Below are 22,004 nucleotides of genomic sequence, written 5' to 3' on the forward strand. Positions count from 1 at the left end.
ATGTACAGTGAATCTGACGCTATGGGCGATTACTCCTCATAATAAACAGGATACTCAGATCCTTCTTCGCCAGCTTAATCTATCCTGGAAGTAACATGGGAATGTTCATCTTTTATTTCTGGATTTAGTCAGGAAGGAGAACCGAGCAGCTACGGTGTTAACTTGACCAACCACACAAGGTATCCGCGCCAGAGAAATACAGTTCGTGTTTTTGAAGAGCCAGCGCATTAAACAGAATGCATGGGAGTCAAATCAGTAAAATGATCTAGAATTGAGATCTGTATATTGACAGACTTGTATTGTTTGGTGAAATCACGCCCAGGTCGTGGAAAATATAATTATTCGAAAATGAAAGAAAAATCGAAAAATGCTGCCCGGACTCGACGGGAAAAGGAAAATAGTGAATTCTATGAGCTGGCCAAGCTGTTGCCTTTACCTTCTGCCATCACGTCTCAACTTGATAAAGCTTCAATTATTCGACTCACAACAAGTTACTTGAAAATGAGAATTGTTTTTCCTGAAGGTAAGGTTATTATATATATATTATATTAAATGTATAGTATGATTATTATTATTAGGCTATTATAACAACCAACGTTTATATTGATGTTATCATAAGTGTTATTGGTGTGTTTAATATTCTATTTGTGTCACAAATATGCTTTTGGTTGTTTTGTTTTGATGCTAGATATTCATGTTCTTATGCAAGGATAATAATGAAAATAATCATTCCAAATGTTGCCACATGTTATCAAATGACTTTGCCTTATCTATACACTGATATGCATGTGTTATATTATAATGATGTCTTACAATGATGAATCATGTCATGTTATTAACGTTTTAATTCCGCTCTCATTCTGCAAAACGCTTGTGCTGCCACTTCTCCTCATTTACACGAATCATTGGGGAATCAATAAGACTACAGTAATTATTGTGTTTACGTATGGGACAGGTATAGGCCTACATGAATCTAAATTAAGCTATATGTTGCACAACATAACTCGTTAGGCCCAATTACATTTCATTCAATAATCTCGCCACTGTTGCACGTGAAGGGAATACTGTTATTTACCTGTTATTTCCCATACTGATATATGGAATAGTTTTATATATTAGTTGGTTATATATAGTCAAAAATAGGCAATCGGAGAGATGGTCAAAATGCAATACGACTTAAGGTAACTTTTGTGGGACTTTCGAATTATGGCCATGAAATTGTGTCAATATTATTAACTAGGACTAAGAAATGTTTTTCATTGGAATTTATTCAATCAGAATCTACCATAATATTTTTCCAAAACAAACTTGATTTATGCCTAAGTAGCCTAAAGATGGCAACTTTATGCACACAATGTCCTGTGAAATAAGTAGTGTGCGCGCATAAATGGACCGTTGTACACACCTCTTTGTCTGTGAAGAATACACTGTGCGTGTCTTTTTACATTTATACACGTGTAGTCCCCTTTCAGAGTCAGGCGACCATGATGCCCCTGGAAGACGATTAGCCGTCATTTGCCACCTTCTCCCCGCGGTCTCAACGGGCCCCTGTTCTGCGTGACCGCTACAGAGCCGCGCCAATTAGCGTCGCCCGGGCGACTAGCGGTCTGATCCTTACGAACATATGGGGGGGCCTTGTGACACTGAGGCAAAGAAGAGAAGCGACTTCTCAAGAATGACTTCTCAAGCTTAGGCTGTTAAGACACACACACAACAACAAAAACGCACGAGAGTATATGGATTGTGGATTTTGCTTAAGATCGATTCCCCCTATGTGTCGAATGTTGTTTTTAGGCCTATAGGCCTAACCTATGTATGACGTTGCAGGTGATCAACGATTCATCGCATGCACGAGCGTCTATGGCGTACACGTAGATATTAGCCTATCAATAATGTTAATGCAGTCAGTATAAGAAGTGGAACACTGCAGGTAATAGGCCTACTAAACATATGTCATCTAAAGTCTAATTGACTAATTATATAAGCACACGCGATTGGTTGTTTTGACGTTGTTGTGACAAGTGTCATATCTTGTCTATTGTTAATTGGATCTTCATCAGTGTTTTACTGAGTTGTCCAAGGTCCACCTATCTGATTTACACTATAAACCTACTTTGTATTGGGGGATTCCTCACGAACTAAAAACAAAAAAATACCATGATTTTGGGGATTTTCACGAAATTGAATCCATAGAATGGTCCTTGGGAGGAAGAATTGTTGACATATATTTGACATTTGTATATTAAAGGATAATTGAGAAATAAAGACTTGAATTTCGAATATTTGTGACATTTTTGTCTTACCCTTTAATACTCTATAATGTTTCATCTGTAGGTGCTGCAAAACAAAAATTGGTTTCACATGAAGCTTTACTGCTTGCTCTGTGATATTAGGAGTATTTTGATTTCAATATGGGGCGGCAGGGTAGCCTAGTGGTTAGAGCGTTGGACTAGTAACCGGAAGGTTGCGAGTTCAAACCCCCGAGCTGACAAGGTACAAATCTGTCGTTCTGCCCCTGAACAGGCAGTTAACCCACTGTTCCCAGGCCGTCATTGAAAATAAGAATTTGTTCTTAACTGACTTGCCTGGTTAAATAAATAAAAATAACAGTTTTCTCACATTAATTTATAACAATTGAAAAATTGGATTTGGCTATTTTTTTTTCAATATAGGCCTATGGTTTAACATAATATAGGTCTACCTACTCTACAGGCATATCAAAGTTTCAGAGTGGGATCTCTGCTAGTTTTAAATTTATGGACCATTTTATACAGAGAAATTTACGAAGTAGGCAATGTAACCAATCACAACCCTCCTTTAACTTGCATCATTGCTCATCCTGCAAATCACCAGCAGAGGGCAACCATTTTGAATCCATTTTCACATTCCCTCATTGATAATACTTACAAATTACTCTAAAAGTAGCAGAGATCCCACTCTGGAACTTTGATAGCCTGTAGAGTATATTATGTTCAGCCATATTTAGAGAAATTAGCCAAATCCAAAATGGTAGCCTATATTTTCAATGTTCATGTTTTATATTTTTCAATATTATATATTTATGTTGTACATTTTTAGAAGACAAATATAGCTGATATCACCGAGCAAGCGGTAAATACACCAATCTTTTATTTGTAGCACCTACAGATAAAACATTATGGCGTCTTAAAAGAGGCCTGTCATATATTCCAACTTCAATGAATTATTTCTCAATCATACAAATGTAAAATATATGTCAACAATCCTTTCTCCAAAGGACCCTGCTTTCGATTACATCTAGTGAAAATCACCAAAATCGGGCCACTCCAATCTGTCCCCTACACATTTTAAATTTATGAGCCATGATAACCATAGAAGTTAAATTGGTACAGCATTCACAGGTGCAACAAATATAGCCTCTTACAAGGCACGCCTCAAAATATGTTAATGAGCCAGAAACAACAATAAGCCTACCATGCACCCACTAGTGGTGAAAAGGTTTTTGGCGCTCCAAAGATACGTTTATTTTTTTTATTTTTTTATTTATTTTTTTACTGTTGATAATACCTCAAATGTGAGTTTTGCGTTACAGTGTAGGCTATAGGCTATCATAGGCTATCAATTTAAGCTTCTTATAGATAGGCCCGCCTACTATTTAATATTAATAAAAGACGAGTGTAGAAAAAAATGTAAACCAGAAATAGTCTATCTAGCGTTAGTAGCCTATGTACACCCATTCTCACCAGAAGCTCATTTCAGTCACCGTTTGTCTGTGTGAATGGAATGATGAGGAAATTATGTCAGGACTATGCTTAATTCGTTTTTTATCACCGTTCCAGGATTTTATTAGGCTACAGCTCACCGTTTCCACACTTGATAAGGAAACAAAGCATGCGGTCGTTTTCCCAACACTAGCATATGGTAAAATAAACTGATGAATAATTTAAGCTACAGTCTCACAGGGAGGAAGGGATAGTGGCTGTATGGGGGAATCTTCTGTATACTCAGTTTAGGAGGGTCCTGTCACTGATGCGTTTTACGATCCGTTTTGGGAGCCATGTGCTTTCCTCATTAAATAGCCTCTGCTGTTTTAAAAGGCTGTCCAAACACACACACTGCTGCAAAGCAAATCGCATTGAAGCACATAACACAATGTCGAATTAGGCCCGGAAAGTGACCGCGTTTATTGCAAAGAAAATGTTCTGAGTATTCGCCAGTAAAATATTATATGACAATGTATAGAGGTGAGAGTGTTTTATGGCCGTTATTGACAGCGAGCGGCCAATAACCTTTGCTCCACCCTATGTTGTCCCACGGTGTTGAATTACAAGTCACATCAGAGAGAGAGCGGGAGAGACGTGTTGATGCGTTTGTTTTGCTGAAGTCTTCCGCCGCTGTTAGATTAATCGAAAGCACAAACAGACATACAATGCGTATTTGGGCCACCTCACATTTTATTTGGTTCAACAAAATGTTTCGACAATAGATAACCATAACAGCAAACAATGTGTCTGGCTTGTCAGGAGTTGCTGACGCAAATATGCAATATTAGAATCCTAATTCCAATATAGGACATTATTAGGTCTATCCCATTTCTTGGAATAATGTTAAAGCTTTTTATATTCTTATACGTCGTTGAAACCTGCACAATTAATGGAATACGATATATTTGTGTGTAGGCCTACAAAACGTATTATGCTTCTTCTAAGAGCTGAGGCCCATGTAAATAATGATCTAAATCTGTTGTGGACCCGCACGTGAGCAAAATAACAAATTGAGCTCAGAGAAACTGGGAGCTTTTCCAACTGCAATTTTATAGGAGACGAATACAATTGTCTAACCCTGCATGCGAGCAATAGAACACTCTTTCAGGACAGGGCTCTCCAGACTAATCTTTGAGTCGTCACTAACGCCTCTTTTGTTTGAAATGTAGGCCTACTTTTGTTCAGCTTGGACCACTTCATGTCGCAGGAGTATCTTTAGATCCTATTTCTGAATGTAATGCCCAATTTAGTGATTATCATAAGCGCGCGTTGATGTCGAAGAGAGCCTAATTCCCTGCGGTAGGTCAAGTGCGAGAACCTAAAGGCCCCAGCTCGAGCTTCCACACAGATTACCACGGCGCGGAGAGGAACATACAGTCCCAGCTATGGGGTGGGACTGGTTACCACAGCCTATTTGTAAAATTTTATTTTCAATTGATTTTAAATCTAACCCTAATCTTAACCACACTGCTAACCTATGCCTAACCCTAACCTTAAATTAAGACCAAAAAAAATAAATAATAATGTCATACATTTTTACAATACAGCCAATTTTGACTTTGTGGCTTTGGTACCTAGTGGAAACCCACCTATGGCCCTGCTTGATTGCAATTATATTAAAACGTGACGGATTGACACACAAAAAAACGTCCCTAGTCATTCATTAGAATGATATGAAATGCTAAAAGTTAAGAGATTTAGATGTAATCATTGTCTATTGAATAATATATGATGTTCCATATGATGCTGAATGGTCCAGCTCCTGTAGTGAAGAGGCTGCATATTTGAGTTGTGGTTAAGGAGTTATTTGTTTGTTTCCGTTGTGTAAACGTGAAGTGCATTTTTGGTTAATATCAAAATGCGAAATGTTTCTGTCGTTGTTGTGATCTTTGCACTGGCGCGTGTTTGTTTTCGTATAGAATTTGCATTTCAATCGGGATTGCGTGGTGGTTTACCGGGGACACCAACTCTTATTTGCTTTATCGAGTTTAGTTGGTTCCTTCGGGTGTGCGGTGGAGGAGATTTGCACGTCCAATGTCTTGCCAACCTGTTTACAGTCCATTCATTGCGAAAATATTTTCGTTCGCTGTGAATTCAGGTGTGCTCAATTGAACGAATAATATTAGGTTTTTAAATATAGACCCAAATATTATATTTATTTCAAGTGTGAATATTATTATGATATCATTATTGATTGTAACGCTGATAGCCATATTATTACATTCACACAATTACGTCGAAAATGTCTGCATCTCAAAGGCATCCTCTCTATAAGGATATTGGGCCTATGTAAGCTTATTATTGTCATGTTTGGTTATTATGATGATGAGTATTATTATGTCGCTTTAATTATAACTTAACTTATGTACATTCATTCTAAAATACTCACTGATATTCACTTATTTTCCCATGTGTGTTGCAGGGCTGGGAGAGTCCTGGGGCCACGTGAGTCGGACCAGATCTCTGGATAATGTTGGACGAGAGCTGGGATCACATCTGTTACAGGTGGGATCACATATACTACAGGTGCAGACTTATTTGAATTATGAACGCCATTTTTATCTTTGGAATATAATAGAAATGTTTTTTTTAAATGTCGAATGGAAAACAAGTTTTTATTATTGTAAATTCTGTATGCATGATTTACTTTTTATTGTATTATTATTATTATTATTATCATTATCTCACGTGACAGCAGCAGTTGTCGCCCGTTATCCATGTTTTAAAAGGAGAGTGATTTTCTTCCTCACAACGCCTCCTGCTGCTCTCATTCTTGTGGATATAAATCTGGAAATATCTTCAACGCATTCATAGTCACGCGCTGCGCCTCTCTTCTCTCCTCCAAGCGTCTCTAGTTACAAGGGTTCGTTCCTACATGATCGTAACAACACTAAATGCAACACAGCAAGAGCACCATGGCCTAGTATAGTCGAATTGCTAGACTATAATAATGATCATAATGATATTAAGTATGCAGACATTATTAGTGTTTTGCTATTGATAAGTTCGAGATAATTAATCATTTCAATATAAATAATTTGGATACATTAAGTAAATTGTGTTATTATTATTATTATGCTAATTGGCAACAACCTTTTTGATACAGTCAACCAATAAAAAACACTATGCTACGATGCTGTCATAGACGTGTATCCGATATTTTCCTTATTTTGCATTGACAACAGATTGATTGATTATTAATATGATCAATTAAATGATCTAATAACCTGTATAGTAGCATTAATATGTAGGCCTAGCAAGGCAAAAGTCTATGCACATTTTGTCCACTTTGGACCTAATTAATATGTACATTACATTTACTTTTCAGACATTGGACGGGTTCATTTTTGTGGTTGCTCCGGACGGGAAAATAATGTACATATCTGAAACAGCATCGGTCCATTTGGGCTTATCACAGGTAGGCTGCTACTGATTGCTTTATTTTGCATTAGATTTAAATCGATCATTGTGCTTTGTGCTACGGTAGACATAGCCTATAGTCCTATGTTTTACGTTCCTTGAAAACAAGGACTAAAGGTGTATTTTAACAGGTAGAGCTGACGGGAAATAGTATTTACGAGTACATCCACCCCGCTGACCACGACGAAATGACAGCCGTGCTGACAGCTCACCAACCCTGCCACTCGCACTTTGTCCAAGGTATGGTAGCCTGTGTGTGCTATGGTGACTGAATGAGCACTGAATCATGTGTCGTGGTATTTACATTATATGGTCGTCTTTGATTGCGTTTTCTCTCTGTCTTTGAAGAATATGAAATGGAACGTTCATTCTTTTTGAGAATGAAATGCGTCCTCGCGAAAAGAAATGCTGGTCTGACATGTGGTGGATACAAGGTAAGCCTGTTGGTGCCATCTTTCTCTATGTCGAAGTTGTTAGATTTTATAGTCAGTCATTCCAGTTTGTACTGCTTGTGTGACCGAATTCTTGATAGTTTGCACATCATCTTTATAAATTAAGCCTATATTTTCAACTTTTCTGGCAAACTGCAGTTGGTTTTTGAAAAATCCATCAAAATGTAGTTTTAGCCCTGCTAGAAACTCTCCATTGACATGCAGTCCATAATAACACAACTCTCTTGCAATAGCTCTAAACTGGTTGAATACATATTTCCATATGTGTATTCTTATGTATTGTAGGCCTACATGCATATTTGTGTGTACAATTCTGTCAGGTGATCCACTGCAGCGGGTACCTAAAGATCCGTCAGTACAGCCTGGACATGTCTCCATTTGATGGCTGCTATCAGAACGTGGGCTTGGTGGCGGTGGGCCACTCTCTACCCCCTAGCGCTGTCACTGAAATCAAACTACACAGCAACATGTTCATGTTCAGAGCCAGCCTGGATATGAAGCTCATCTTTCTCGACTCCAGGTAAATAGAGTATTTAACCCAACTCACACACTGGAGAAGCTTAGTGGTCCCAAATACCTAAGGCTCCACTTGAAACAACTTCTAACGGCATTGTAGAGAATTCATAACGTCTTCATAAACACTACATAGATGCATGAGTAGTCATACACATCTGAAATAATGAGGAAGATGCGGAAATTGGGTACATTCTGTATGCACATGTATCAGTAATTCTGAGTGTATTTAATATTGTCTGTGTCCCAGGGTAGCTGAGCTGACAGGCTATGAGCCCCAGGATCTTATAGAGAAGACCCTCTATCACCATGTCCATAGCTGTGACTCCTTCCACCTGAGATGTGCACACCACTTGTGTGAGTTAGGTTTGTTTTGCTCTCCTACAGTTACTATCTCCCAGTCCTCAGAACTAGTATTTTCTATCTGTGATATATTAACAGTGTAGTGGCAATAGTAATACAATAGACAAAACTAACACCACTGTCAGTGCTGAATGTTATACATATATATAATGTAATTACAGTGCATTCGGAAAGTATTCACACCCCTGACTTTTTCCAAATCCCCCCCCCATCAAACTACACACAATACCCCATAATGACATAGCAAAAAGAGGTTTTTAGACATTTGCAAATGTATAAAAAAAAAAACTGATATCATATTTACGTAAGTATTCAGATACTTTACTCAGTACTCTGTTGCAGCACTTTTGGCAGCGATTACAGCCTCAAGTCTTCTGGGGTATGACGTTACCAGCTTGGCACACCTTTATTTGTGGAGTTTCTCCCATTCTTCTCTGCAGTTCCTCTCAAGCTCTGTCAGGTTGGATGAGGAGCGTTGCTGCACAGATATTTTCAGGCCTCTCCAGAGATGTTCGAGGACATTCAGAGACATGTCCCAAAGCCACTCCTGCGTTGTCTTGGCTGTGTGCTTAGGGTTGTTGTCCTGTTGGAAGGTGAACCTTCACCCCAGTCTGAAGTCCTGAGTGATCTGGAGCAGGTTTTCATCAAGGATCTCTCTGTACTTTGCTCCGTTCATCTTTCCCTCCAGCCTGACTAGTCTCCCAGTCCCTGAAGAACTTTCCTACAGCATGATGCTGCCACCACCATTCTTCACTGTAGCAATGGTGCCAGGTTTCCTCCAGAAGTGATGCTTGGCATTCAGGACAAAGAGTTCAATCTTGGTTTCATCAGACCAGAGAATCTTATTTCTCATAGTCTGAGAGTCTTTAGGTGTCTTTTGCCAAACTCTAAGTGGGCTGTCATGTGCCTTTGACTGAGTAGTGGCATCTGCCTGGTCACTCTACCATAAAGGCTTGGTTGGTGGAGTGCTGCAGAGATGGTTGTCCTTCTGGAAGGATCTCCCATCTCCACAGAGAAACTCTGGAGCTCTGTCAGAGTGACCATCATGTTCTTAGTGACCTCCCCGACCAAGGCCCTTTTCCCCCGATTGCTCAGTTTTTCCCGGGCGGCCAGCTCAGAAAGAGTCTTGGTGGTTCCAAACTTCTTCCATTTAAGAATGATGGAGGCCACTCTGTTCTTGGGGACCTTCAATGCTGCTACTGTGGGACTTTATATAGACAGGTGTGTGTGTGCCTTTCCAAATCATTTCCAATCAGTTGAATTTACCACAAGTGGACTCCAATCAAGTTGTATAACGATGACCTAGATGCCAGAGAGGGAGCACACGTGACAGTCTCATAGCAAAGGGTCTGAATTCTCATGTAAATAAGGTATTTCTCTTTCTTATTTTGAATACATTCGCCCCCAAAAATATCTAAAAACCTGTTTTCACTTTGTCATTATGGGGTATTGTGATTTTTATTTTATTTAATCAATTTTAGAATAAGGATGTAACGTAACAAAATGTGAAAAAAGTCGAGGGGTCTGAATACTTTCTGGATGCACTGTAATTGTACTTTAATAATAGCTTACATCACCTGAAACAAAGTGCCTGTATTGCTTTATGAACTATCTGATTGATATTATGGTTTCACGTCGCCAGAGTCTAAATTATTATCTGACAAATAAAACATATATATTTTTAATTATGTTTTATCAGTTCTAATATATTTTGTGTATATGACAGCGTAATTATAATAACCTGTTCCACTTTGAACAACATCCATGTTGCACTACAATCATATGTTATGTTATACATTACCAATAATTAATGCTTCATTATTTTAAACAATGATATAAACAAGAATTTCAGTTTCCCTCTAACTCTCTCTCTCCCCATCTCTTTGTCTCTGTCTCCCTCTATTTATCTCTCTCTCTTTGTCTCTGTGTCTCTGTCTCTCTCTCTCCCCCTCTCTTTGTCTCTGTCTCCCTCTCTTTGTCTCTGTGTCTCCCTCTCTTTGTCTCTGTGTCTCTGTCTCTCTCTACCCCTCTCTTTGTCTCTGTCTCCTTCTCTTTGTCTCTGCCTCTCTGTCTCTCTGTCTCTCTCTCTCCCCCTCTCTTTGCCTCTGTGTTTCCTTCTCTTTGTCTCTGTCTCCCTCTCTTTGTCTCTGTCTCTCTCCCTCTCTTTGTCTATGTCTCCCTCTCTTTGTCCCTGTGTCTCCCTCTCTTTGTCTCTGTATCTCCCTCTCTTTGTCTCTTTGTCTCTTTGTCTCTGTGTCTCTGTGTCTCTGTCTGTCTGTCTGTCTGTCTGTCTGTCTGTGTCCCCAGTGCTGGTGAAAGGCCAAGTGACCACTAAGTACTATAGGTTCCTGGCTAAGCAGGGTGGCTGGGTTTGGGTCCAGAGCTATGCCACCATCGTACACAACAGCCGTTCCTCCAGACCCCACTGTATCGTCAGTGTCAACTACGTCCTCACGTAGGTACCTCAGCAAAACCCCAGAGGACAACACATGAAAGACATTGTACAACCGTTGTTTCTTATGTGATCCTTGGTGGATGACATACAGGCCCAACACTACATCAGTGGGTCATAATATGTGTGCTAGTCCCACAGTGTGTATAGCCTACCCCTTTTGGTTTGTCTGTACAACACCAATAAGTCTGTAGTACTGTCAGTGGAAAGAATGGTGCTGTAGGTCTAGGGTGTCTGGTGTTTCTTCAGTGGATGGTTATATCTTCTATCAGGAGGCATGGCACCGCAGAGAGACATCAGCAGTCACATCTGTCCTTGATTTGTTTGGTCTGATGTGATTCCTGGCTCTGGGAGGGTCAGGCCAGGCTTGAGCCTGTTCGGATTTTTACACAGCACCACACACACACACAGACTTCTTTGTAGCTCAGCTTTGTTGTCGTTTCCCTCTCTGATAAGATATTGAGTATTATCGAGGTTTACACAAGCCATCACTGCAAAGCAATTAACGAGAGGTTAATAAGAAATATATTTATTTTGAGGTTAATAAGAAACATTACACTTTTTTTTGTTAATTTGCTTAAATGACTTAAGTGTAGTGGATGAGGAGTTTGTTGAAGGTAAGTTTTGACAGGATTGTAAAAATGACTTTTTATTTGTTAAGCTCATTTATAGTGGAACGAAATTGTGTATTTTCGTCTCATCAAAGCCTGTCGACTGTGTTTTTTGTTTTTGTTTTTTCTGTAGATGTTAGGATGAAATGTTCTGTTAGATTTCTCTGTCTAATAGGGTGAGAGTTTACAGTAGCTGACAGGAAGACTGCAGCGTTCTATTACTGTTTTCAATTAGAATTATATTTTCTTGAAAAACTGAAAGTTGTTTACGGTCACTTTCTTCTGCTGTAGAATAGTTATTGTGTAGTAGTGTGGATGTCTGTGTGTAGAATAGTTATGATGTGTGGATGTCTGTGTGTAGAATAGTTATGATGTGTGGATGTCTGTGTGTAGAATAGTTATTGTGTAGTAGTGTGGATGTCTGTGTGAAGAAAAGTTATTGTGTAGTAGTGTGGATGTCTGTGTGTAGAATAGTTATTGTGTAGTAGTGTGGATGTCTGTGTGTAGAATAGTTATTGTGTATTAGTGTGGATGTCTGTGTGTAGGATCGTTATTGTGTAGTAGTGTGGATGTCTGTGTGTAGAATAGCTATTGTGTAGTAGTGTGGATGTCTGTGTGTAGAATAGTTATTGTGTTGAGTAGTCTGGGTGTCTGTGTGTATTATAGTTATTGTGCTGAGTAGCGTGGGTGTCTGTGTGTAGAATAGTTATTGTGTTGAGTAGTGTGGGTGTCTGTGTGTAGAATAGTTATTGTGTTGAGTAGTGTGGGTGTCTGTGTGTATTATAGTTATTGTGTTGAGTAGTGTGGGTGTCTGTGTCTAGATTAGTTATTGTGTTGAGTAGTGTGGGTGTCTGTGTGTATTATAGTTATTGTGTTGAGTAGTGTGGGTGTCTTTGTGTATTATAGTTATTGTGCTGAGTAGCGTGGGTGTCTGTGTCTAGATTAGTTATTGTGTTGAGTAGTGTGGGTGTCTGTGTGTAGAATAGTTATTGTGTAGTAGTGTGGGTGTCTGTGTCTAGATTAGTTATTGTGTGGAGTAGTGTGGGTGTCTGTGTGTATTATAGTTATTGTGTGGAGTAGTGTGGGTGTCTGTGTGTATTATAGTTATTGTGTTGAGTAGTGTGGGTGTCTGTGTCTAGTATAGTTATTGTGTTGAGTAGTGTGGGTGTCTGTGTGTATTATAGTTATTGTGTTGAGTAGTGTGGGTGTCTGTGTGTAGAATAGTTATTGTGTGGAGTAGTGTGGGTGTCTGTGTCTAGATTAGTTATTGTGTGGAGTAGTGTGGGTGTCTGTGTGTATTATAGTTATTGTGTTGAGTAGTGTGGGTGTCTGTGTCTAGATTAGTTATTGTGTTGAGTAGTGTGGGTGTCTGTGTGTATTATAGTTATTGTGTTGAGTAGTGTGGGTGTCTGTGTGTATTATAGTTATTGTGCTGAGTAGCGTGGGTGTCTGTGTGTATTATAGATATTGTGTTGAGTAGTGTGGGTGTCTGTGTGTAGAATAGTTATTGTGTTGAGTAGTGTGGGTGTCTGTGTCTAGATTAGTTATTGTGTGGAGTAGTGTGGGTGTCTGTGTCTAGATTAGTTATTGTGTGGAGTAGTGTGGGTGTCTGTGTGTATTATAGTTATTGTGTTGAGTAGTGTGGGTGTCTGTGTCTAGATTAGTTATTGTGTTGAGTAGTGTGGATGTCTGTGTCTAGATTAGTTATTGTGTGGAGTAGTGTGGGTGTCTGTGTGTATTATAGTTATTGTTTTGAGTAGTGTGGGTGTCTGTGTGTATTATAGTTATTGTGTAGTAGTGTGGATGTCTGTGTGTAGAATAGTTATTGTGTTGAGTAGTGTGGGTGTCTGTGTCTAGATTAGTTATTGTGTGGAGTAGTGTGGGTGTCTGTGTGTATTATAGTTATTGTGTTGAGTAGTGTGGGTGTCTGTGTCTAGATTAGTTATTGTGTTGAGTAGTGTGGGTGTCTGTGTGTATTATAGTTATTGTGCTGAGTAGCGTGGGTGTCTGTGTGTATTATAGTTATTGTGTTGAGTAGTGTGGGTGTCTGTGTGTATTATAGTTATTGTGTTGAGTAGCGTGGGTGTCTGTGTGTAGAATAGTTATTGTGTTGAGTAGTGTGGATGTCTGTGTGTAGTATAGTTATTGTGTTGAGTAGTGTGGGTGTCTGTGTGTAGTATAGTTATTGTGCTGAGTAGCGTGGGTGTCTGTGTGTAGTATAGTTATTGTGTTGAGTAGTGTGGGTGTCTGTGTGTATTATAGTTATTGTGTTGAGTATTGTGGATGTCTGTGTGTAGTATAGTTATTGTGTTGAGTAGTGTGGGTGTCTGTGTGTAGTATAGTTATTGTGTAGTAGTGTGGATGTCTGTGTGTATTATAGTTATTGTGCTGAGTAGCGTGGGTGTCTGTGTGTAGAATAGTTATTGTGTTGAGTAGTGTGGGTGTCTGTGTCTAGATTAGTTATTGTGTTGAGTAGTGTGGGTGTCTGTGTGTATTATAGTTATTGTGTTGAGTAGTGTGGATGTCTGTGTGTATTATAGTTATTGTGTTGAGTATTGTGGATGTCTGTGTGTAGTATAGTTATTGTGTTGAGTAGTGTGGGTGTCTGTGTGTAGAATAGTTATTGTGTTGAGTAGTGTGGATGTCTGTGTCTAGATTAGTTATTGTGTTGAGTAGTGTGGATGTCTGTGTGTAGAATAGTTATTGTGTTGAGTAGTCTGGGTGTCTGTGTCTAGATTAGTTATTGTGTGGAGTATTGTGGGTGTCTGTGTCTAGATTAGTTATTGTGTGGAGTAGTGTGGGTGTCTGTGTGTATTATAGTTATTGTGTTGAGTAGTGTGGATGTCTGTGTGTAGAATAGTTATTGTGTTGAGTAGTGTGGGTGTCTGTGTGTAGTATAGTTATTGTGTTGAGTAGTGTGGATGTCTGTGTGTATTATAGTTATTGTGTTGAGTAGTGTGTGTGTCTGTGTGTAGTATAGTTATTGTGTAGTAGTGTGGGTGTCTTATTGTATTATAGTTATTGTGCTGAGTAGCGTGGGTGTCTGTGTGTAGTATAGTTATTGTGTTGAGTAGTGTGGGTGTCTTTGTGTATTATAGTTATTGTGCTGAGTAGCGTGGGTGTCTGTGTGTAGTATAGTTATTGTGTTGAGTAGTGTGGGTGTCTTTGTGTATTATAGTTATTGTGCTGAGTAGCGTGGGTGTCTGTGTGTAGTATAGTTATTGTGTTGAGTAGTGTGGGTGTCTGTGTGTATTATAGTTATTGTGCTGAGTAGCGTGGGTGTCTGTGTGTAGAATAGTTATTGTGTTGAGTATTGTGGGTGTCTGTGTCTAGATTAGTTATTGTGTGGAGTAGTGTGGGTGTCTGTGTGTAGTATAGTTATTGTGTTGAGTAGTGTGGGTGTCTGTGTGTATTATAGTTATTGTGTTGAGTATTGTGGATGTCTGTGTGTAGTATAATTATCGTGTTGAGTAGTGTGGATGTCTGTGTGTAGTATAGTTATTGTGTTGAGTAGTGTGGGTGTCTGTGTGTATTATAGTTATTGTGCTGAGTAGCGTGGGTGTCTGTGTGTAGAATAGTTATTGTGTTGAGTAGTGTGGGTGTCTGTGTCTAGATTAGTTATTGTCTGGAGTAGTGTGGGTGTCTGTGTGTAGTATAGTTATTGTGTTGAGTAGTGTGGATGTCTGTGTGTAGAATAGTTATTGTGTTGAGTAGTCTGGGTGTCTGTGTCTAGATTAGTTATTGTGTTGAGTAGTGTGGATGTCTGTGTGTAGTATAGTTATTGTGTTGAGTAGTGTGTGTGTCTGTGTGTAGTATAGTTATTGTGTAGTAGTGTGGGTGTCTTTGTGTATTATAGTTATTGTGCTGAGTAGCGTGGGTGTCTGTGTGTAGTATAGTTATTGTGTTGAGTAGTGTGGGTGTCTTTGTGTATTATAGTTATTGTGCTGAGTAGCGTGGGTGTCTGTGTGTAGTATAGTTATTGTGTTGAGTAGTGTGGGTGTCTGTGTGTATTATAGTTATTGTGCTGAGTAGCGTGGGTGTCTGTGTGTAGAATAGTTATTGTGTTGAGTAGTGTGGGTGTCTGTGTGTATTATAGTTATTGTGCTGAGTAGCGTGGGTGTCTGTGTGTAGTATAGTTATTGTGTAGTAGTGTGGGTGTCTTTGTGTATTATAGTTATTGTGCTGAGTAGCGTGGGTGTCTGTGTGTAGAATAGTTATTGTGTTGAGTAGTGTGGGTGTCTGTGTCTAGATTAGTTATTGTGTGGAGTAGTGTGGGTGTCTGTGTGTATTATAGTTATTGTGCTGAGTAGTGTGGGTGTCTGTGTGTATTATAGTTATTGTGTGGAGTAGTGTGGGTGTCTGTGTGTAGTATAGTTATTGTGTTGAGTAGTGTGGGTGTCTTTGTGTATTATAGTTATTGTGTTGAGTAGTGTGGGTGTCTGTGTGTATTATAGTTATTGTGTTGAGTATTGTGGATGTCTGTGTGTAGTATAATTATCGTGTTGAGTAGTGTGGATGTCTGTGTGTAGTACAGTTATTGTGTTGAGTAGTGTGGGTGTCTGTGTGTATTATAGTTATTGTGCTGAGTAGCGTGGGTGTCAAACCTAACTCATTGAGTTATCAGGTTTACAAAATCTTATTCATGGCTATGGACTTGGCTGTTACCTTTGGAACCCTCACCCAGGAAGGGAAAGTCAGTTGGCAAGGTGTCTGTGGAATGAACAACATGTCCATCTGTCTGTCTGCAGACTGTGTCAACTGTCTCAGTCAGACATGGGTTCACAAAGTATTTTTTTTCTTCCTTATAGTTTTAATTTGTTTGGTTGAGTCAACCTGGCTTGAGGTGTCAGATAGAAGTGGTTTCACTGTTGGCAATATTCCATTGTCTCTATTGGCCTTGGCAAACCTCAATCCAGTCAAGCTTAAGTATTAGAAAGAAAACGAATACAGTTTGAACCCAGATCTGGTGGACTGTCTTTCTCAGCCAGTGGTATTGAGCTAAGTGTGGGCCTCCATCCTGCATGAGCACTGATAAACAACACAATTTGCTTCAACCCAGTTTTCCACTGGACAGGTCTCCATAACGTTCAAACCTCTTTTCACTCGCCATGCGCAAACAGTCCAGATATATATAAATATATAGATATAGTCTGAGTCAAGCTCTATTGGTTCTGTGTGTTAGTATTGGCTCAGTACAGATGTAGAATCTTAATTTGATCACCATGTTGCAGGAGAACTTTCCTACAATGCAGGAAATGTATAACTTGTCATGCATTTGAGGTTTAAAAGGGCTTCTGAAGTTTGTAATTTCCACTTAGAAATCTTATAATTATATTCCACATAATAATTCACATTTCCTGTTTCTGCAGGATTATTTTCCTGCTGTTGCAAACTGGCTCAAATTAAGATCCTACATCTGTAACATCTGTAACCTTCCGGTTAGGTCTGTGGAAACGGTGCCACTGCCTTCTAGGATGAGACATTTAGCCTATTTCCTGGTGTGCTGCTGTGTGTAACGTGTATTGCTGCAGATGTAAAAGTGTTTCAGTAGATTAATTAGGCCCATAAAACACTCCATTAACCAGAGGAGGCAGAAGAGGCTTCTCCGTACAGAGGAGAGAAGAAGGAAATGACTCGACATGCACAGCCGCAGACTACCCCCCCCCCTCAAATCCATAACGGTGTTTATGAGGTTTTAATTGATAGGCCATAAAGATGACGAGTGTTTATGGCTGCCAGCTTGGTGAGAAATTAGGGAGTTTAGAATTTGTGGATGGAGATTTTTCATTCCCCCCCATGTGATCTTTTTTTTTTTAACAATTGTTTTATTTTTATTGAATCACATACTGTACAGTCAATTAGTACCGTCTTGTGATCTTGTTGAGATGTTTTATCGTGTGAGACATTAAGCTGTAATGAGACAATGTGTTTTTTTGCCTTAACGTATCTGTGAGAATAGCATCAGTCAGTCAGTGAATTCATTGTAACTCAGTTCATTAGCAGAGAGAGAGATAACAATACAATGTCATCCACTGAGTGTTCCTGTCCTGTCTGAGACTAAATAATAATGATAATAATAAATTCATTGTTTCCCCTAAATTTCTGAGAGAGGGGCATGGGATTTAGTCAGTTCATCAGATAACTATCACAGCCCCTTTCTCACTGTTGTTATCAGAGGCAGTGGTGGGTGATTCACACAGTAGCAGGTAGAGGTGTACTAGTCTACACTGATTAACACACAGCTAGTAGGGAACACAGGAGTTCACCTCTGGTTGAACTGCCTCTATGTGTACTATTACTGATAACCCATCTGCCTCGTCCTATTGGCTAGTACTGATAACCCTTCCACCTTTCGTCCCTTCCTATTGACCAGAGCCTGTCACTGTGATCCCTGACCTTTCTTAGGCAATACTCTGTGTTTACAGAGAGACACGAACACTTTATCACATAAAGGAGTTGGTGTGTCTGTCATGCACTGAAATGCGTGACCTGACCTGATCCTATGAGAATACTATTCTGTATGTTTTTAATGGTGTTTGTATGGAACGTGTACTTCTTGATTGTGATTGTGTGTGATTTAGACATCAAAGATTGTGTGTGTGTATGTGTGTGTGTGTGTGTGTGTGTGTGTGTGTGTGTGTGTGTGTGTGTGTGTGTGTGTGTGTGTGTGTGTGTGTGTGTGTGTGTGTATGTGCATGTACCTGTAAATGTGTCTGTGTGCAAGTGAGCATGTGCACATGCTTGGGGTATGTGTGTTTGTTTATGTGTGTGTGTGTGGAGGATGGATCAGTGTTTGGCCAGAGTAAACCATGTCCAGATTTTTCCATCCATCTTCTCCAACTTGATTCATCATAGTGAACAGAATCCATACGGGGAGGACTGGGACCTGAAATCGGCCCTGGCATTTCTAACACACTGGCCCATTTTCTTCCTTGAGGCCCCTACACCTGCCCATTTTCCCCCTTGATGGCACATTATTAGCCAGATAATGCTTATGTACCAGCCCATCTGGCATTTGCCTGAAATGCCAGCTGGTCAGTCCACCCCTGCTTAACAGAGAAATCAATTCCCATTTCCATGTACTGTCTCCTGGCATGGTGTTCCTGTGGGCTTGGTTTAGCCTGTGGGCTTGGTTTAGCCCATGGGCTTGGTTTATCCCGTGGGCTTGGTTTAGCCCGTGGGCTTGGTTTAGCCCGTGGGCTTGGTTTAGCCTGAGGGCTTGGTTTAGCCCTTAATCGCATGTGTATTTGAACGGACAGCCTCCCCTCTGTTGTATGTTTGTTAAAGGCCTTGTTACAATCCTGATGGAGAAACAAGTCCTTCCAAAAGCCTCTCTACCCCGCTCTCACTCACTCACTCACTCACTCACTCACTCACTCACTCACTCACTCACTCACTCACTCACTCTTTCCATGTCTCTCCCCTGCCTCAGACATCCTCTCTCTGGGGTCAGTCTGCTGTCTGTGCCTCTCTACAAGAGAAACATGGAGAGAAGTTGGAGAGAAAACCTACAGGAAGGTAGCTCTCCAGGAACAGGGTTGGACACCTATGATCTACATGATCTACAGTACATACTGTATGTGTATGTTTCTGCAGGGATACTGAGTATAAAGGACTCCAGCTGTCTTTGGACCAGGTGACAGACACCAAGCCCTCCGTCCCCTTCAGCAGTGCTCCCACCAGCCTCACTGAGAACCGCAGAGCACCCAAGAGCAGAGTGTCCCGAGCCAAGGCCAAGGCTCGACTCTCCCCCTACACCCAGGTGAGGCTCTATAGGAACATTAAGCACTGGTCCTGTACACATCCTACACAGAGGCAACTCTCTCTATTTGAACCAGGATACTGCATGATCTATCAGTGATGAGAGGTGGTTTATACCTGATGTATCACTTCTTGATTACCTAGGTAATGACTCATATTTCTCCTCTCTCTCGCCCTGTCTCTCTCTCGTGCTCTCTCCCTCTCTCTCGCGCACTCTCCCTTTCTCTCTGTCTCTGCAGTATGCTGGTTTCCAGGCCGAGCGTTCAGAGTCGGACCAGGATAGCCCTTGGGCAGGATCTCCCCTCACAGACTCCGCTTCCCCTCAGCTGCTGGAGCAGGGGGAGGGGCTTGGCACCTCCTGTGCCTACAGGCAGTTCTCCGAGCCACGTCCCCTTTGCTACAGCCTCCCAATCACTGAGGAGCAACACCACCACCACACCCCCAGCGACAGCCACTCCCACCTCGACACACACGGCCACAAGCAGACGTGCGAGCGGGGCCGCTGTGAGGCAGGGAGGTACTTCCTGGGTGCTCCCCAGGGTGGGAGAGAGGCGTGGTGGGGAGCTGCCCGCTCTGTGCTGCCCCTGGTCAAGACCTCATCCCTGGAGAATGGAGAGGGATATGAGAGCAGCGTGCCCCACATCACATCCATCCACAGTCTGCATAGTAAGTCCCTATCCCTGGCCCTTTAGCTTGTATTACTGTAGGAGGCTGGAGATGGGTGAACTCCACTGTTGCAGGCTCAAAGACACACAGATTTGATTCGGGTTGGTACAAAAACCTGCTCACACTTCAGATCTCCCACCTCTGCTTTATTTAACCTTTATTTAACCAGGAAAAAATCTTGTGGTTATAACCTCTTTGCAATGGTGACATGGAAGAGGTCAGCAGCAAAATACAGGTTAGTTTTAACACGGAAGATAACATGCTGCTAACTCTGCTTAGCCCTGGATATAGCTTCCTGTTGGCTCTAAGATCAGTGTCCTGTCCCTCCCTCTACAGACTGTGGCCAATGGGACCAGGACAGTGTGGTCAGCTCGCCAGACGGGGGCTCCGCCAGCGACTCTGGGGACCGTTACCACGCAGACTACTTCCGGGCCAGCCCCCAGGAGCCGAGCAAGATCGAGACCCTGATCCGAGCCACGCAGCAGATGATCAAGGAGGAGGAGAATCGTCTGCAGCACCGCAGCAAGCTCCACCCAGGCCCTGACACTCCTCTAGGGCCTGCCAACGGCCTCCCGAAGGGCCCCGGCCCCTGCTTCACCACCGATTACCCCCAGGGGGTGCTACAGAGTGTGTTGTGCCGTGGCCTGGGTCAACTGGGTCAGGTGATCAGCCCCGGATCAAGCCCTGCCCCTCTCTCCAGGCTCAGCAGCCCAGGGTCTGACCACTACCTCCCCAAGCCCAAAAACTACCTCCAGCAGGCAGGACAGTCAGACCTGTCCCCTCTCTCCCAGCCCCCCTACCACCAGCTTGGCCGTCCAGGCCCCTGCACATCCTCCTCCCCTACCCCTGCCCCGGCCCTCTACCCTTCCCACCCCCAAACCCAAATGGGGAGGCCTTATCTGGACAAGCAAGCTGCTACCTACTCCCTGACAGGCTACGCTCTGGAGCACCTATATGACCCCGAGAGCCTCAGGGACTTCTGTTCCTCCGCTGGCTCCACCCACTACGACGTGACTTCACACCTGCGCATGCAGGCAGAGCAGGGGCCGGGACACAAGGGGACCTCCGTCATCATCACCAACGGCAGCTAACGCCTGCTTGTCCAATAATACTAAAGTCTAAAATGTCAGCCTATTCCCTACATAAGGGAATAGGGTGCCATTTCCCTGCACGCTACTTTTGACCAAAGCCTGCATAGGGCTCTGGTCAAAAGTAATGCACTACATAGGGAATAGGCTGACATTTCGGGTGCTCACTAAAACACATGAAGAAGAAACTGTAGATCCATGGAATCTCCATGCTATAGCCCAGCTTCAACTGCCTCATCTGCATTTTAGCCAGCAAAAATATGTTTTTCCTATCCTACTTCTTGTGTTTCCTTTTCTTTGAGTTTTTACAGAGCTACGTTATTCCATTTGCACTGTCAGAAATGGAGTTTCATTGTGGGAACCTCATCCCTAGGGTTGAAGATAGGGTTGTGGATATGTTTTGAGTTAACCGGGAAGGGTTCAACGTTAGTGCACTTTTTAGTGTTGGTGGTCAGAATCCCCTTATCACAGCACAACTCTAGAGTTAAAGTCAACTAGACCTGGTTAAATTGATATATTTTTTGTCCGTGCTACAGACGGCTATATCTGTCTGCTAATACAGGACTAGTAAAGGCCCAGGGCAGTACTTTTGCGCTAATAATTCAGGGGGTACTGCAGCACCCTCAGCACCCCTACTTCCAGTAGCTATGATTAAAGGTGTGCAGTATAGAGATGAAGCAAAAATGACACAAAAACAATTCACAGACATCAATGATTATGCAAATTCATTCTATCTATGTTCTCCCCAGTAGGTAAGCTATGGATTAAGGGAAGTGTACCCACACTTTCAGAGAAAGCAAAGGGGGGATCTAAGGGATACATGCAAGAGATGGTACATATGTCTACATTTACATTGAGACATACAGCAGTTCACCTGGACTGTCAGATAGCAGGCTTTACTTGGGCTAAATGTCTTGTTGGTGTGTATAACAACA

General features: G+C 41.5%; 1 protein-coding gene across 1 annotated transcript; it reads left to right on the forward strand.

Annotated features, from left to right (window-relative positions):
* Positions 1 to 348: 348 nt before the first annotated feature.
* Positions 349 to 21,072, forward strand: LOC139405816 (single-minded homolog 1-A-like). The gene is made up of 11 exons (XM_071148252.1): positions 349 to 523; positions 6,166 to 6,248; positions 7,072 to 7,161; positions 7,295 to 7,403; positions 7,512 to 7,597; positions 7,936 to 8,135; positions 8,379 to 8,485; positions 10,799 to 10,946; positions 19,151 to 19,316; positions 19,555 to 19,981; positions 20,318 to 21,072. The coding sequence occupies exons 1-11, from the start codon at positions 349 to 351 to the stop codon at positions 21,070 to 21,072; spliced, it is 2,346 nt and encodes a 781-aa protein (XP_071004353.1).
* The last annotated feature ends 932 nt before the right edge of the window (positions 21,073 to 22,004 follow it).

This window comes from Oncorhynchus clarkii, chromosome 3, assembly GCF_045791955.1.
Source record: "Oncorhynchus clarkii lewisi isolate Uvic-CL-2024 chromosome 3, UVic_Ocla_1.0, whole genome shotgun sequence".
NCBI lineage: Eukaryota > Metazoa > Chordata > Actinopteri > Salmoniformes > Salmonidae > Oncorhynchus > Oncorhynchus clarkii.

Bases quoted from the DNA above. Each gene is read 5' to 3' on its own strand.
- LOC139405816 (XM_071148252.1), top strand. From the start codon at position 349: ATGAAAGAAAAATCGAAAAATGCTGCCCGGACTCGACGGGAAAAGGAA. The intron at 8,136-8,378 runs GTAAATAGAGTA...TCTGTGTCCCAG, and splicing joins CTCATCTTTCTCGACTCCAG to GGTAGCTGAGCTGACAGGCT. The intron at 19,317-19,554 runs GTGAGGCTCTAT...CTGTCTCTGCAG, and splicing joins GACTCTCCCCCTACACCCAG to TATGCTGGTTTCCAGGCCGA.